This window comes from Cannabis sativa, chromosome 8, assembly GCF_029168945.1.
Source record: "Cannabis sativa cultivar Pink pepper isolate KNU-18-1 chromosome 8, ASM2916894v1, whole genome shotgun sequence".
Taxonomy (NCBI): domain Eukaryota; kingdom Viridiplantae; phylum Streptophyta; class Magnoliopsida; order Rosales; family Cannabaceae; genus Cannabis; species Cannabis sativa.
In genome coordinates this window covers 38,477,470-38,489,801 of record NC_083608.1, presented here as the reverse complement: position 1 = coordinate 38,489,801, position 12,332 = coordinate 38,477,470, and the positions used below count along the sequence as shown (strand labels likewise).

Sequence of the window (12,332 nt, the reverse complement as noted above, 5' to 3'; positions counted from 1 at the left end):
TCTCCATTGTCTTTTTTATCATGTATTGGCATTGAATTTTGTTCTCTCTCTCTCGTAAACAAACAATTTTCTTGAATTCTTCAAGGTAGTCGATACACGGTCAACCTCTCGCTTCGTAGTGATGGAGCTTGATTGATGAATTTGGGAAGCCAGGAGGGGTTGCCGATTCCATAGACAGTTCTCTTCCAAGATCCATCCAATTGTCTTTGTCTTGCTTTTGGCAAGTAGTATGCTCTAAATATCAGTCCGACTGTCATGAAAGTCACTGTTGTTTTGATTCCTAAAGGACGTAAAATCTTGTGAATCCATTGAACAAAATTGAAGATGACAAACTCGGGTTCGAGGTCTCATAGGAGATGTTCAACTTGGGATTCTGTTCTATCCATGACTATCATGATGAATGGGAATAAGGAAGAAGACATTTCAATAGTGATCTCAGCCTCGGCAGGTATGCCGACATGAGGAACAGTGATTTGGAAGAACTGGCCTTTTTGGCTAGTTGTAGAGTGCGAGCAATGGAGTTGTGGCCAAAAGCAAACCAAGGGAACATTATGAAGGTCCCTCCATATCATACTTTCTTGTTGAGGAAATCTGTCAAAAACACACCCAAAAAAAGAAAGGAAAAAGCAAAAAGAAAAAAAATCCAAACTAGATGTGAATGTGATCAATAGAAGAAAGTGGAGGTAAAACTATTACTCTTGTGATCTTTATATATCCATGAAAGTAAAATATGGAGTAAAATAGATGGGAATTGAGGTAAAGAGGAGAGGAAGTTTGACATTGATGTATTTGAACACGTTTCAGAATTAAAATAATAAAATGAGCGAAATAGAAATAAAAGGGAATAAAGTATGAAACAAATAAATTTAATATTTTATTATATTGTTTACTAAATTAATTTGAGAACGAATCAAAATTATTTTATTTTGTTTGTATAATTAGAAAAGGTAATCCAAATAGTTTAGATGGGCCAAATAATCTTTCGAAAATTTACATAATATACTTATTTTTGTCATTTTTTTACATATATACTGTCAGGTAGTAATTTTTACATTTTTACTGTGTATATTATTTAAATTTTATTCGGCAGACTTTTCTCTTTTGGCAGGATATGGCAGTGGCAGTTTTTTTTTAAAACCTTTATATATATATATATATATTTTATAGTGACAAAAGCTGTCACTTTTAATTGAGTTTCAATTTTTTTTTAATATTTTTTAATATTATTTATTTTTTTCTTTACTTTTTTACTTAAAATTTATAATGATAAAGATAAAATTATATATAAAGTGTTGATTTGATTGATATTGTCACTTGTGACAAGTTTTTTATTTATATTAAATTAAAATTAAAGATGATAAAGATGAGAGTCAAAATGTGTCTTCGTTTTACTTTTTGATTATATTTATTATTTTCTATTTTTTCTCTCTCTATGTTATTCTTCTTCTTCTTCATGGGTCTCTTTCTTTTGTGTTTTTTTTTTTCAAAATTCATACACTTATCATCTTTTTTCTCACTATCTTCCTCTTTAAGTTCTCTTACTCTCTCCATTAACATATAAATTTTTTATTTTATTTCTTGTTCAGTTCTTCTTCTTCATTTTCTTCTCATTTTTTTAGTTTTTCTAATTTTTAGTCACACTTTTGGGGGGAAATAAAAGAGTGATTTTTTTATTTTGATTTTCCAGATCTGTTCTTGCAAATATAGCTACTGTTGCATTTGGTGTTGAGGCTGTGCAGAAGATGGTTAGTTTTTTTTAATCATTTTTTCTTTTCTTTTCTTTTTTTTATTTGTTTTAGTGTTGTTTTATGGTTGTTTTGCCATGATTTATTTATTTGACGTCAGTTTCATTGTTCTTACTCTATCTCGCCAGAATTAATGGTTGTTTTACAAGTGTTCTTATGTTGATGTAATGGTATTATACGTGCGTGTAGTAGATGGAGACTATAAATATATTTCTTCTTCCTTCTCTATAACTATTGTTGTATTTTTTTATTCTGATTCTTCTATAAATACATTTGACAAGCTCATTGGCAAAAAAAATTTGAAGGGTGTGATTATTTTTTTTTTTAAGTGGTTACATCTGTTTCATTGTTTTACATTTGTTTTTGTGTTGTTTTAGTAGTTTTTTTATTCTAATTTTTTAGAACTGGGTTGGTAAATATAGCTGCTATTATATCTAGTATAGAGGTTGTACAGAAGATGGTTAGTTTTTTTTTAATCCTTTTTTTCTTTTGTTTTTTTAATTTGTTTTAGTGTTGTTTTACAGTTTTGCTATGGTTATTTATTTGATGTCGATTTCTCTATTTTTGTTCTATCTTGCTGGAATTAATAGTTGTTTTCAAGTGTTCTCGTATTGCTGGGGTAGTTATATATATGGGTGTAGAAGATAGAGTACAATAGGGATGGCTCCCTATGAGATGTTGTATGGTAGGAAATGTCATTCTCCAATTTATTGGGATGAGACTGGAGGAAGGAAATATTTAGGTCCTAGTTAGTTCAGCAGACCATTGAGGCAATAAAGAAAATCAAGGCTCGGATGCTATTCTGATTCTAAGCACAGAGACATAGAGTTTCAAGTGGGATAACATGTTTTCCTACGAGTCTCACCAATGAAGGGTGTAAAGCGCTTTGGAAAGAGGGGAAGTTAAGCCCTGGGTTCATAAGGTCATTCAAGATACTTGATAAGGTCGGGCATGTAGCGTATCGGTTAATCTTAGCACCAACATTATCAGTTGTACATAATTAATGTATTTCATATTTTTATGTTGAGAAAATATGTGTCAGACCCGACTCATGTCTTGAGTTACAAAGCCCTAGAACTATAGTTAGAATTATCCTATGAGGCACAACCAGTTCAAATCCTCGATAGGAAGGAAAAGGTTCTTCAGAACAAGACCATAGTGTTGGTCAAAATACTCTGGAGAAATAGTAAGGTGGAGGAAGCCACCTGAGAATTAGAGTCCAACATGAGAGTTCAATATCCAGAATTATTTAGGTTAGTCTTCAAAGATTAAATACTTTTAACGGGGGGATAATTGTAATGACCGCATATTTAGGATATGGATTAGTAGGGTAGTTAGCATTAATTATTCGCATTTTATGGTTATATGTTAAGATCTTGTGTTGTGGGTCAAATTTTAAGAAATATGCAATAGAATTATAATTTTCCAATTCTGAGAATTTTATTAAACTCTAGGTGTATTGTTTATGCTATATGTGAAAATTAATATTTTTATAATTTTTGGTCAGTAATGATGGAAAATGCGACAGATGGTCGGTAGAGTCACATGGGTTAGTTTGGAATATCAAGTTTTAGGTGGGGTTATGATTGTGGACCATTTTATCCCTAAGCCTTAAGATTACTTAACAGTGAAGTAAGAGCAAAATTAGAAATTTACCATTTATTTGGATGTTGTCTTTTAGTGGGATATTGTAGAATAATCTCACATATTTTTATTTGTGGAGCTAGAATAAAAAAAATGAAATTAGGAGTTTATTTTATGAATAATTAGCAATTTTGTTCCCTAAACATTCGACAATACTGATTTTGGCCCCTAAAATATACGACTTGTTAAGAATCCTCCTTGACCTTTTACATTTAGAGAAATTTAGTGCTTCAGTTAGGTTCTGTCCTATTATTTATTAGAATCTCAATAATTTTAGCTTGATTTTTTAAGATACGTGTTTATAAATAAAATAAAATTTAAAAATATTTTTTAGAAATAATTTAAGTTTTTTTAAATAAAATTAATATTTTTATCTGATCTTTTAATAATTTTTATTATTTTAATCTGAATTATTAGAATATTATAATTGCTTTTAAAAAATAGAATATTATAATTTTTAAAATTATTTTTTTTAATAAAAGGGGATAATCTTGTATTGGTTAAAGTTCATGGGATAAAAATACTAATTTTTAACGGTAAAATAAGCGAAACCTAATAGAATGAGCATAATTATGTAAATGTTGTATTTTAAGGAGAATTTTAACAAGCTGTATATTTTAGGAGACAAAACCTGGTAGTGCCGAAAATTCAAGAAGCAAAAATGCTAATTATTAAAAAAAATTGATAAAGATATCAAATTAATTACAAAATATAATTTTGCTTAAAAAAACTTAAAGTATTTTTTTAAAAAATATTTTCAAATTTAATTTTATTTATAAACACGTATCTTAAAAAATTAAACTAAAATTATTGAGAACCTAATAAATAATTTAAATAAATTAAGATTTTTGAAGTTTAAAATCTAACTTATTTATATTTATAAATTCATATCTTACCAAATAAAAAAAAATAATTAAAAATTCAATAAAAACATAAAATTATTTTGAAAAAAAAAAAAGTTAGAAATTAAACTAAAAAAATATTATGTTTACTTAAACAAATTTATATTTTTTTGAAAAAAATAAGGCTCAAGTTTGTTCCCGTAAATTTTTTTTTTTCTACAATTAAATTTTTAATATATCTTTTTAATATCTAAATGAAATTTTTAATGAAAAATAAATATTTTTTAAATCGCTTAATTAATTTTAAAATTTTAATTTCTTTTTTTAATTTTCTTAATCATTTTACCTAAATTAATTTTTTAAAATTTACTAGAAAAATGTTGAATCTTTCTTATTTTTATTTTGAGAGTGTACAATTTGATAATTATTAAAGTTTAAGGGACAAAATTACTAATTTACAAAGATACGTCAATATTTAAACAGAATTGCTAATTATTCTCTTCATAATTAATAAAATACTGTAAATTTTAAAATTTATTTATTTTTATAAAAGGAAGCAAAGTTTTGTATTGGTCAATGTTCAAAAGATAAAAATACTAATTTTTGATGGTAAAAGAATAAAACTTAACAGAAAAGACATAATTATGTAACTGTTATATTTTAAAAAGAATTCTTAACAAGCCATATATTTTAAGAAGCAAAATTAAGTAGTGCCGAAAGGACAAAGATATTAATTAAATGTGTAATAAAAAGTGGTAGTTCAAAACATATCCCATACACATTCTGAATAATTTAGTAAAACTTCTTTAATATAAAGCCCTATCCATATGACCCAAATGTATGTAATAACTTGTAACTATTTTATTTTGCTGATGGAGAAAAAAGAAAATACAGAATTTATATTCTTATAATTAAATGAATTACATCCATTATACATTAGCTTAATTTTCCTGCTGGTAAACATTATTATCATTATTATCATTATTATTTGTTTTGAAGGGCTGACAAGCATTATTACAATACAAGTAAAGATATTCTAGCTTTCTTATGAAGCTAGATTAAAGTTATGCACGATTAGAACATATGTTCTTCAAATACAATGGAGAATTAATCTCCCTGAGCTTTATTGCTGAGTAGACGGCCATGAATTTGAATCAATCCAATCAAAAGCAATGGGGCTCAAAAATGCATCAGGGATACCGAAGGAACTCACCAAGTTGAGTGCATGGGGTCGCAATTCACTGCATAATTTTGTCACTTCCTTCCTCACCGCGGCAGCATTCTCAGTTGATAAGTATCCATATCGGAGGAAAGCTGCATCTTCTTCCAGGCAAATCAATGCATACATAGACCTTAACAGCCCCAAGACTTCCTGCATTGGATAAATTGAAGTTGACATGTTAAAATCATAATATCTCTTTCTTTTAATCAACAATATCTCAAGAAGCCCATATGATCTCCAATAGAGTAGCTTCCGACTCTATTGGAGGAAAATAAGCTAAACGACAGAGTTACCTTCAAGGAACCAACTGGTAAAGTAGCCTCAGCATCAAGAAAAGTTTGCAATATTGCACGATCTGAGAAGCCTCTACCAAGATCCTCTGCAAGCTGATAACTCTGTTCCAGGAAAGGGTAAGATCAGAAAGAGAGGCAGATCAAGATGTAGGGTAATTTTGGTGAATAGAAATGTCTTACCAGAATAAACGAATACTCTTTGCTTTGCCCCTGTTTCAGATGCTGCGACACCTCTAAAGCAAAACGATTCAGTAGACCTCGCTCTCTTAAGCAGAAGACATCCATCTGGTGTAGACAATAGTCGAAAAATATGTATTACAAGCCTCCATTAGGAATCTGACATCTAAATACAATGGTTACATAAACTATTTAGTACCTGGAATTGGCTACTCCTCAGAGTAGAGCTTGTGAGCTGAGATGGAATTACAGGGCAGGCCTTGTTCATGTGTTCTAATCCTAAACCTTTAAATGGTTTATTTTTTTTCTGTACAGCTAGATATTCTGCAAAGAGTGCCTTGCTGACCTGAATAAGAAACCAAAAAATGCTATATTAAGATTTAGGATAATAGAATAGTAACTTAATTATAGTTTATGAAGCAGTAGCATGGACATAGCAAAGTGAACAAAAACAGGTTACACGCTATGAGAATTTTCTGTACAAACTATTAATGTTCCTTTAAATAAATCCTTCTCTGTTGCTCTAAAATGTCTACATTATTCAGAAAAACATGAAAATTTTCATAATTTTCTAGCCGACTGGAATTTCATCTGCGTGCAGTTGTTTAAATACATTTATTTAATGGACATGATTCTTAAAATTGCATGCATAATTAATATAAGCATAATTTGAAAAGTAAATATTTAAATAAATAAATAAATATATATATATATATATATATATATATATATATATTAGAGAAAGTGGGGGGCATGGCCCCTGTGGTTGCATAACGTGCATCCGCCCCTGCATATGCCTATCTTAAATAAGAATGACAATTGAAATCTTAAAAGCATAGAAAAAAAAAATGAAGGATTTATATTAACTTCAAAAGAAACTTAAGAATAATTCATAATTGACCAGACCACAGATCTCTTTCCATTGGACGGACACATTTTCTGTTCTAAACTAAATTTAATTTTCATGTCAGACAAACTTCTTGTGATTCAACCAAGATATTCCAGTCCCTATTCAACAATAATCTAAAGAGAGCAAGAAACATTGATACTACCTGCTGCATGAGAACATTGTTGTCTCCCTCAAAGGTAGACTGCACATCGTATTCACTTTTCATGTGACCAACACGATTTTCAGTCTTCAGGCCTTGTCCTCCACAGGCTTCCCGACACTCCTAAACAAACATCAAATAGATTAAATATACATTAAACACAAATTATATAAAAATATTGACTTAAATTCCATTATGACCTGAAGAGTTCGCATATTATGCCAGGTAAGTGTAGCCTTGAATGCACTTGACACAACATGGATGGTTTTGTTTGACTCAGGAGTCCTCTTCACATAAATTAATTTCAGGTAATTTGCAGCAAAACTCATAGCGTATCTGCAGTGTACACAAACCCAAAAAATAAACTTACATTATGAAGAAAAAAGAAAGGACAAATACCACTTTGTTGGCTTATTCAATAAATTTATATATATAAATATATAAATATTGTGTTACTGACTAAAATTCAAAATTCTATAGGCGTCAATATTTAGCAATCACAGATGAGAGCATGAAATTTACTCAAGTAGGAAGGCACAAATATTTTAGTCACAATCTAGGCCTACGTGCTTAAGGAAAAAAGAAAGATCAGCGCCTAGATAGTCCCAATAATTGGGACTGGGAAGAAATAAATTTTAGGTTATCAAAGAAACTAGTACATTACTGGTTAATTTTTTTATTATCTTACTTCTAGTATGAATTGTTTGATCCTGAGTAAATTATCAGCTAATTTGAGCTTTTCAACTTATTCCCCACCACAGATGAGTCCATGAAACGTATATACAAGTATAAAGGAATACATACGTCTTTGCAAGGAGAGGCAAGAGCCGGCGCTGATGACTAGGGTAATCAAGCAACAGAACTTCAGGTCCATTTGGTGTAACAGAAAATGCCCGCCTCGTCAAGGAGTATCTTATGGCAATTGCTAAACTAATCTAATAGGTCAAAACATTATGTCAAATTATAAACAATGTGTTTTAAGAAAGTTAATAAAGATAAAATCAAAGTTTGAGGAATCATGCCTAAACATAATATTACCTTTGCTGAGTAAATTGCACTGATTGCTATTGTAACGCGACCAGATGTCAAAGGAGCCAAGAATGCTGCAAACCTCTGAATGCGATAAATGTTTTATACTCAAAACAAATATTGATGCAGCTAAATTGGAAAGAAGATATAAAAAATAATTCATATTTCAATATGGAAAACTGGCAACATAAGTACCTGATCTGGATCTTTTATTGCACTCAAATACTGACCATCCGGAGAAACATCAGCAACTGAATTCAACAAATTTTCTCTGGGGATCCGCACATTGTCAAACCTATGAATAAAATGCCCTTGTTATCCACGTTATTATTTTTATTTTTTAAACTTGGACTGTGTCTCAAAAGTACGCAATTTATTACCAGATTCTGCCATTATCAACGCCATTCAAACCAATTTTATGACCACAATCAGCAATTCTAATGTTGGGACAGACATTGCCATCATCATCTCTAATCTGTGCAATGAATGCATGGACCCCTTGATTGTTCCCATTTATATTCAGCTGCGAAAAGACTATCGTGTGTGTTGCATGCTGAACGAATAAACGTTCAACATATCAGAAATCAATTATATGAAGAGCAGAAAGAAGACAGAAAACAAGAATTAACTTTTTTTTTTGGTTAAATAAGAAGCAGAGGTCTAAAATTAATCCTTACATTAGCAGCGCCTCCAATCCAGTACTTCTGTGCCGATTCACAGGGAGTACTAATGACAAATTCTCCTGTATTTTTATCAAACTTGGTTACTGTTTCAATTCCTCGAACCTGAAAGTATAATAAAGAATCCATCAGTTAAAAGATACTCATCTTCAAAGCATGTTCTTTACTAAATCAAACGATTGAACAATCTTCACATACATTACTTCCATGCCCCAACTCAGACATTGCAAAGCAACCCTTAACAATGTAACTCTCAGTGTCCCTAAGCCACTTGTCATGATGGCGCTTCGTGCCAAAAAACTTGATAGCACCACCCCTGAAATCGATAAGATCAAAATATCATGATTAGTCAACGCTAACCTTTGATATTGCAAACATCTTAACTTTCAAGTCATTTTAACAAGCCTTTTCTTCTTGGCTCCAACCAAAACAGTAGAACATGGAATATTGCATTACATAAACAGTTTCTTCTCCAATAACAACCACGAGTATCTTATGGAAATTGCTAAGCTAATCTAATAAGTCAATATACTGTGCCCAAATCACAATTTTAATTCAGAAGAAAACATTTGCATGCACGGGCTTGCGGAAAAAAGTATTTAAGGAAACGACAAAGCCGAAATTATAAAGTAGAAATAGAAATTAAAGTTTACCATAAGAAGAAATGAACACCGAGCTTGACAGCGATAGAGTGATCATAAATCCCAATAACTTCGAAAAATGCGAACTTCCTCATTTCAGCGTCGACCCCATCCTCCGTAAGCCAGCCCCGAAAAACCCCGCAATCAGAAAGATAAGCAATTCGCTTCATCGTCATCTCTCTCTGCTGTTGCATTGACTGGTTATAGTCCGGCGCGATGAAGACTCGGCCAGCGGCGTTCCGGGGGTTGAAGAGGTTGCTCTGCCTCATCAACCCAAAGAGCCAGTCCCGGTCCTCAAGATTGTGAGCATCCAAGAGAGATCGCATCTCTTTGGCATCGAAATAATCGGAACGTTCTGATAGCTCCGGTGGCGAATAATTGAGACATGGATTGGCCTCGATAACATTACCGGAGGGTGGCTGAATAAGGTGCTTTGAAAGAACATGGGTTCGCCATGAAGCGCGGTCCATGGATTGTCGTTTTAGGGCTTTCGGAGGTCTGTGATTCGATTGGATAAGTAAGAAATGAGAAAATAGAATAGAAATGATGAAGAGAACGAGCTTTTTAAGTCGGCGCCAACAACCGTTCCGTGAGGAAAAATATTAAATTTACGCGCGCGAGTGAGGAAAGGCTGAAGGAGAGGAGAGCCGATACCACGTCACCCGAGCCAGCCATTAGCTTTGCTTTTATATTACATCTCAAAGGAAAACGCGCCAACTGACGCAAGTGTAGACTACTCGCTTTAATTATTTGCATTAATATATTATTGATTTTTATCCTTTTTCTTGCACGGAATGTTTTGCATACTAGACTTAGCCGCAAGTTTATTTTATGTAAAACCTCACTAATATTTTGAGGTATTCAACACTTCAAATGATATGAGCTTTTGGATTTATGAAAAAAAAAGTAACTTTTTGAAATTCAATGGTTGAAATTCAATGGTAGATCTATATTTATAAAAAAAAAATAAGGGTATATAACTTAACCCATTGAAATTTCTTTCTATTACTCTATGCTTCTTAATCTTATTTTAGTAAAGGTATTTTTCTTTCATGTGTACCCATTTTTTTTTTTTTTTTTGAGAAATTTCAATGTTATTATAACTGGCAATCGTTTACAATAATAGAGAAAATAGGATTTGGGATTTCAACCATCCAACAGACATCTTCATCCACCTCGAGAGCATACTTAGCTAAACCACGCAATTAGCTTGTCTCTTAACATGAGAGACAGTTACTCTTGAGAAAAAGGACAAAAGACAGCTAATATCAACTATTAAATCAGTAAAATTAGAGAGGTCCCGGGAAACTGAATTAATGGCCGAAGAAACACGCAATGCATCGGTCTCTATATGTGTAATCGGAAGTTGTAGTTGTAACACCCAATTGAGACTATGAAAGAGCGATTTAGCTTCCATTTCATCAAATTGGAAGTATCCTTGGACTGGTTTGGATAGAGCAGCTATAACATTACCATGATGGTCCCTTACTATCGCTCCACACCCCATGATTTTTAAGTCTGTGGTTACAGCAACATCAACATTTAATTTGAGACCACAACCTGGTGGTGGTGTCCATGGAAAAGCTTTGAAAATACGGTCTGAATGTTGATGATCTACATATACAGCAGTAGAAGTGCTAGCTCTTTGATCTGCAGGGGGCATCCTCGGATTAACATTAAGAACATGTATAGATTGTTGCTGAATTGGTGTAGCAGCAGTGGCTGTACTGGTGCAGGAAGAGTGAGGCCAGATTTTGGATCTGCTCCGAGCATATTTCTCCAAGTGCGTGCTGGCAAAAGTGGCAATGGTGAGACTTGATCTTGGGACACCCCCATGAGTTACCTTGTTGCGCTCATGCCAAATAGCCCACATGGTACATATAATCAATTCAAAGTCATGTTTTGAGTGAATTGAAGACAAGTGAATGAGATAATCACCATTGTGCATATTGTGAGCATGATTATGGTCTATTTTGAACTTAGTTTCCCTCCATACTTTCTTTGCCTTTGTGCAATTGAACATGGCATGACCAATTGACTCCCATGCATTACTACACAATGAACAAGTGGCACAATTTATTACTTTCCTTCGGCAAAGAGCAGTAGCCACAGGGAGAGCATTTTGCATTACTCTCCAAGAAAAGATCTTCACTTTTGATGGTAGACTTAGACCCCAAAAAGTTTTCCACCAATCTCTATGTGTGTTGGATCCACTTGATTCTCAGTTTTCTGCTAAGTTTTCAGCCAAGTGGAAACCAGAATTTACAGTATATAATCCAGTTGTGGTATGATGCCAAATATACCGATCATGACTAGGGAAAAAGCTTAGTGGAATTGCAACAATTTTATCCACATCAATTGGTTGAAAATATTGATTAAGCATAGGGAGATTCCATTCACGGTGGTCTGTAATGAATGATGAGACTGGGACATTGTTTGGACCTATATAACTGACAGGTTTAAAATTAAAATAACTTGGAATCCATTTATCCACACCAGCCAACACATTGTGTCCATTACCAATCTTAAAACGCAATCCTTCTTCTAATAATTGGCGGCCCCAATGGATACCTTGCCAAGTAAGTGAAGGAGAGTGGCCAAGACGAGCTTCCAAGAAGGTGTTGTTGGAGAAGTATCGATGCTTTAAGAGTCGGCTGAGCAAAGAATTAGGCATTTGAAAAATTCTCCAAGCCTGTTTGGCTAGTAGTGCTTGATTGAAGTGTACAAAAGATCGGAAACCCATTCCCCCTTCAAATTTCGACTTATAAAGCAATTTCCAACTTCTCCAATGGATTTTTGAACCATCTTTATTGGAGCCCCACCAAAAGTTAGCCATCATGGATTCCAATTGATTGCAAAAAGTAGCTGGTAAACGAAAATAACTCATTGCATATGTTGGAATGGACTGAACCACAGCTTTCAAAAGCACCTCCTTTCCACCTACTGAAAATAGTTTTTCATTCCATGCATGTAATCTTTGCCATATGCGTTCCTTGATATCACTAAACAT

The 12,332-nt window shown here is 32.6% G+C and overlaps 1 protein-coding gene across 1 annotated transcript; it reads right to left on the bottom strand.

Annotated features, from left to right (window-relative positions):
* Nucleotides 1-5,072: 5,072 nt before the first annotated feature.
* Nucleotides 5,073-10,210, bottom strand: LOC115699150 (acyl-coenzyme A oxidase 3, peroxisomal). The gene is made up of 13 exons (XM_030626398.2): nucleotides 9,335-10,210; nucleotides 8,880-8,997; nucleotides 8,679-8,786; nucleotides 8,382-8,554; nucleotides 8,197-8,296; nucleotides 8,011-8,085; nucleotides 7,777-7,907; nucleotides 7,173-7,308; nucleotides 6,976-7,095; nucleotides 6,123-6,269; nucleotides 5,927-6,031; nucleotides 5,747-5,848; nucleotides 5,073-5,603 (listed from the first exon to the last, which is right to left on the bottom strand). Exons 1-13 carry the CDS (start codon nucleotides 9,790-9,792, stop codon nucleotides 5,355-5,357), a joined length of 2,022 nt encoding a protein of 673 aa, XP_030482258.2. The 5' UTR covers nucleotides 9,793-10,210; the 3' UTR covers nucleotides 5,073-5,354.
* Nucleotides 10,211-12,332: the final 2,122 nt, after the last annotated feature.

What these genes read in the sequence shown, in the direction of transcription:
- LOC115699150 (XM_030626398.2), bottom strand. Translation starts at nt 9,792, where the DNA reads ATGGACCGCGCTTCATGGCGAACCCATGTTCTTTCAAAGCACCTTATT. An exon ending in GGTGTTCATTTCTTCTTATG is followed by an intron (nt 8,998 to 9,334) that starts GTAAACTTTAAT and finishes TATCGATTTCAG; the next exon opens with GGGTGGTGCTATCAAGTTTT. An exon ending in ACAATGTTCTCATGCAGCAG is followed by an intron (nt 6,270 to 6,975) that starts GTAGTATCAATG and finishes TTTCTTATTCAG; the next exon opens with GTCAGCAAGGCACTCTTTGC.